Consider the following 4,377-nt stretch of genomic DNA (forward strand, 5'->3'; position numbering starts at 1 on the left):
AAGGGTCCAATACCAATAGTAGTGCGGGGAGAGGGACCTTTTAATGCTTGTGCCGGGACCAGCACGCACATTAATTTGATTCTGTAAATGGCAAAAGCAGAATCAAATTAAACTTTTAAACAAAACTTCGGACATGGTTGCGTTCACAACCGTTCGATGCACGTGCATCAGATGGTTCCGACTACGTTGTTGTATCTTGAGTTAATTATCTGCTTAGAGAGATCCGGGTATGCTACAAAGCAGCTCCCTGTAGAGTGCTACACGGCGCATCTGGATCGTTCTAAAATATTTTCAACAGTCCGGATTAAATGAGTTTGTTTTCAATCCTGACCATTGATTACTGAGATAGACGGTCCGGATATCTCCTGCAAAGCGCTCTACAGAAAGCTGTTTTGTAGCATCCTCAAGTCCGTGCTTAAAGTTATATTTTTGTTTAGAAGACCACTGAAAATTTGAAGTACAACAGAACCCTTTAAAAATTTGAAACAAAATGTACCCAAAAAATCGAAATAAAAAAAAAAGGATTACATAACAATCCCTAGTTCAAATGTACCCAAAAAAAAATTCAAATAAAAAAATATGAATAAATAACATTCCATAGTTTGACTTAAACTTTTGGCTAAATTTTATTTTATTTTCTGAAAAAGACCCTTATCTTGTTGCTCTCTATCCGGGGCCTTGTCAGGCAATTGACATTGCGTGACAAGTTAATGAAGAGGCGGGAAAATGTTGACAGCCGCCTAAAGCTCTTAGCAATGCTTTATTAGGGTCATTATACATGTCTTAATGGTCTAAGTTTTTACAGGGTTGTTCTACTTCTACACCGTTGAGCTCTACAAAATTAACGGTTTTATATCACGTTGCAGGAGTCGGGAAAGTGCCTGTGAGCAGCGTACGTAGTTTACCTTGGGGCATGGTAGCGCCCCTGGTTCCGATTATTTGGAATATCTTCTAAAATCGAAAATCTAGATTCGACTATTCCAACATCTCGATTGTTGCATGTTTCGATGTATTTGTCACTGTTTCTAGGTTAAGAATTATTTAAAAAGTGATTATGAGTGGAATTAAATTTTGATGTTTTTGGACTCTGATAAAAACATCATGGTTTATGTTACGTGTACTTTGCAAAACAAATCAAATACTCAAAAGATGAAGGGATATATGCTTTCCATACTTATTATTGATCAATGCTTCTTGTATAACTATATGTGTATGGACGTAATTGTTTGTTTAAATTGTTTCATACTTGCCAGATGTTACATTTTTAACTATAAGATCTAAGCACTGTGGAATTTTTGCTCTCGGCGGGCGGCCTAAATTTCGTTGCCCTCCGCCGGGCACTCGTAGTAACATGTAGCTGGCTCGCTCATTCGGATTCATCTCAAATCTCTTCTGTCATGGCTTCTCTCGCTTGTGGTTGTTCTGTGGCTCTCATGGTTTTTCTTGCTCTCATGGTTTTTCTTTTCGCTTGGTTTGGCTTGGCGTGACTGCTCCTGGATCTCACTTATGGCTGTCCTTTTTGCTCTAATGGATCTTTTTGTTTGACTTGGCTTGGTTGTTTTTTGGCTTCGGTGCTTTTGATTTCTACTTTTTTTTTTTCCAAATTCAAGTTGGCAAACCTACTTGAGTTTGAGGGGGGATATTAACATAATATTGAGAAATATTATGTTACCATGTTTTGTAGGGTCTATTATTCATGTTTCCTAGTTAGGTTGATTTCTTTATATTGCATGTTTCCTATTTGGTTTAGATTTCTTAGTGACCAAGGGCATTGTAGCCTATATAAAGGCATGTTAGGATTACAGTTTGACACAATCAATAATACATCTTTCGTTTTTCTTAACATGGTATCAGAGCTATAAGATCTAGGCACTATGGATATTCGCTCCTGGCGGGCGGCCTAAGCCTCACAGCTGTCCGCTGGGCACTTAGTTACTTTGTTAATCTCCTCCACTCGCGCTCGTGGCTTTTCAATTCATGGCTTCTTCATTTCTCTTCTTTCAAACTCAAGTTGGTAGACCTACTTGAGTTTGGCTTGGCTTGGCGTGGTGTGGCGGCTCCTGTTTTTCTTCCTAGTTGTTCTCCTGGCTTCTGGCTTTTGGCTCTCCTAGCCATTTTTCTCTCCTTGTTTCTCTTGGCTTTACTTGGCTTGGTTGTCCATGGTTTTCTAGGCTTTTTCAAACTCAAGTTGGTAGACCTACTTGAGTTTGAGGCGGGATGTTAGAATAAATGTATATACAAAATAATATGGCAATCAAATCGTGATCTTGAGATTGTGATTTGATTGTAATTAGGATGATTTTGTTCCATAGTTAATCAATATGATTTTCTTTCCATAGTTAGGCCCTCTCCTCTTGTATAAATAGCGACCTCATTATATGGTTTCAATAATCGAATTCAATATTTCTTCTCTCATATTTAACAATTCTAATCAGTCTTTTATATCTCACGTAATATGGTTCTATTCTACGAAATTGCGTACAAGCATTAAAAAAGAAATGTCCCTTTTGACCAATTTTGGTAAACTAGTTATATTATATATTTGATATGCCTAATCCCTAATTATTTAGACCTCTGCTCGTACTCGAGTCAATATAACATAGTTTATGGTCGATCACATAAGTGAAAGTGATACCCCTGAAACCAAGGGCAGAACACGTGGTAGAGAGGCCCAATCTTGAGATATCTAGTCCAACCATTTTTTCCCCCATAAATTTCATCGTACGAAATCGATTTCTTCTTCTTCTTGGTCTTCTGACGGAACAACAGACACTTTTGGAATACAATGAACCTAGGTCAGATCGACGTAATCGTTCGGAAAGATCTTTCTTTCCCACTTCCAATCTTCGTTCTACGCTTTCGGTCTCAATTATCATTCTTACGAATTTCAAAACTACGCTCCATCCCCGCCCCAAACAGGGATGGAGGGGTTGGGGTGGAGGTGGCATTTATTTTGTTACATTGCATATTGCATTCTACCAAGGATGAGGTAGTTATTTTAAAAAGTATTTTCGTAAGCACATTATTTTTAAGCTTGAAAATTGAAAATAAGTACTTATTTTTTAAGAAGGTGTAATGGAATTGATTCGGAACATCTTTTTGGTGTTTCTTGAAAAGATATAGCATGGTTTGTTCTTTTAAGAGTCAGATTTATGGAAAGAAGACTCTCCAGACATTTGTCTTGGTCGACGGTTTGTGAAACTTATGTTTGGTCTACGTTCAACGATAAGTAAGATGTGAAAACGATGAGCGCTCTTATTTTCAAAGCAGATTGTAAAATATAGCATTTGGTGAAGTACTTATGAAAACAACCAAAAAAAGACCGCCAGTAAGAAGGAAGCGTAGTTTGAAATTTTGCAAGTGTCCAGAACTAGAAGGAAGCGTAGTTTTGAGTTGAGGCAGGTCAGTAAGAAGTGGAATAAAGTATTGCAGCTTTGGATCTTTGTATTTTTTATTTCGGGAATAATGTTTGTTTAGAGGGATACTGATTGAAACTCGTGAAAATTAAGATTTGATTAATTGGTCATTCTCGTGAGTATTCCTTTGAACAAACTGGGATTTGCCTCTCTCTCTCTCTCTCTCTCTCTCTCTCTCTCTCTCTCTTTCGAAGTTTGGTGGCCGGTTCCCTCTTGGCGATCAAAACGGTTGATTGGTGGGTCTATGAATTCTCTGATTCAATGCTGCAACTTGTTCAACAATAAATTCATCCGTGTGGTCTTTTTCTTTCCCTTTTTTTTTTTTTTTTTATTCTCCTTTTCTCCTTATTCGGTTTGGATTTTGAGGAGGGTTTTAAAGTGTACTGAGTAGAGAGGAATAGATAAATAGATAGATAGATAAAATTTATTGAAAACTGTGCGCAAAAATTTTGAGTTCTTTAAACAAACAAGCTCTTGAGAGGTGTCACAATATGTCACTCGTATCGTTACCATTACCAGCTATACGGTATTCATGGTTTGTACTTGCCTGCATTCGCATAAGAAGATCGCTACTGGGCCAAGGCCGACCGGTTGGACCTCTTCTATTGTTTTTCTTGTAGTACTCTTGAGCTTGTTCCACTTCCGCTCGCTCTTCCGGCATCCCAGCGTCGGGCTCGAACTCCCAAAATTGTCTACCGACGAAATTGTTGGTGCTAAACATGTGCGGCCCATCACCTTCTGTAATCTTGAGCCTCCACATTCTCTCTTTTTTTTGTTCCTATGACTCAAAGGTTTAGGCTTTTATTAAACAAAAATTTAGAATAGGGGATTGTGTGAGGATTAACTTTTTGATCCTTGCATTTTTGGGATAATTAAATAACTGTAGATAGTTAATTTTTTCTTCTTGTTTGTCTTTGAAAGAGATAAGAGCTCTTTTTGTTTTGTGGTTTTGCTATATAGG

At 37.7% G+C, this 4,377-nt stretch overlaps 1 protein-coding gene across 1 annotated transcript; it reads right to left on the bottom strand.

Moving 5' to 3' along the window:
* Positions 1-291: 291 nt before the first annotated feature.
* On the bottom strand, positions 292-4,176 carry LOC131324002 (isomultiflorenol synthase-like). The gene is made up of 2 exons (XM_058355833.1): positions 3,964-4,176; positions 292-444 (listed from the first exon to the last, which is right to left on the bottom strand). Exons 1-2 carry the CDS (start codon positions 4,174-4,176, stop codon positions 292-294), a joined length of 366 nt encoding a protein of 121 aa, XP_058211816.1.
* Positions 4,177-4,377: the final 201 nt, after the last annotated feature.

This window comes from Rhododendron vialii, chromosome 4a (assembly GCF_030253575.1).
Source record: "Rhododendron vialii isolate Sample 1 chromosome 4a, ASM3025357v1".
NCBI lineage: Eukaryota > Viridiplantae > Streptophyta > Magnoliopsida > Ericales > Ericaceae > Rhododendron > Rhododendron vialii.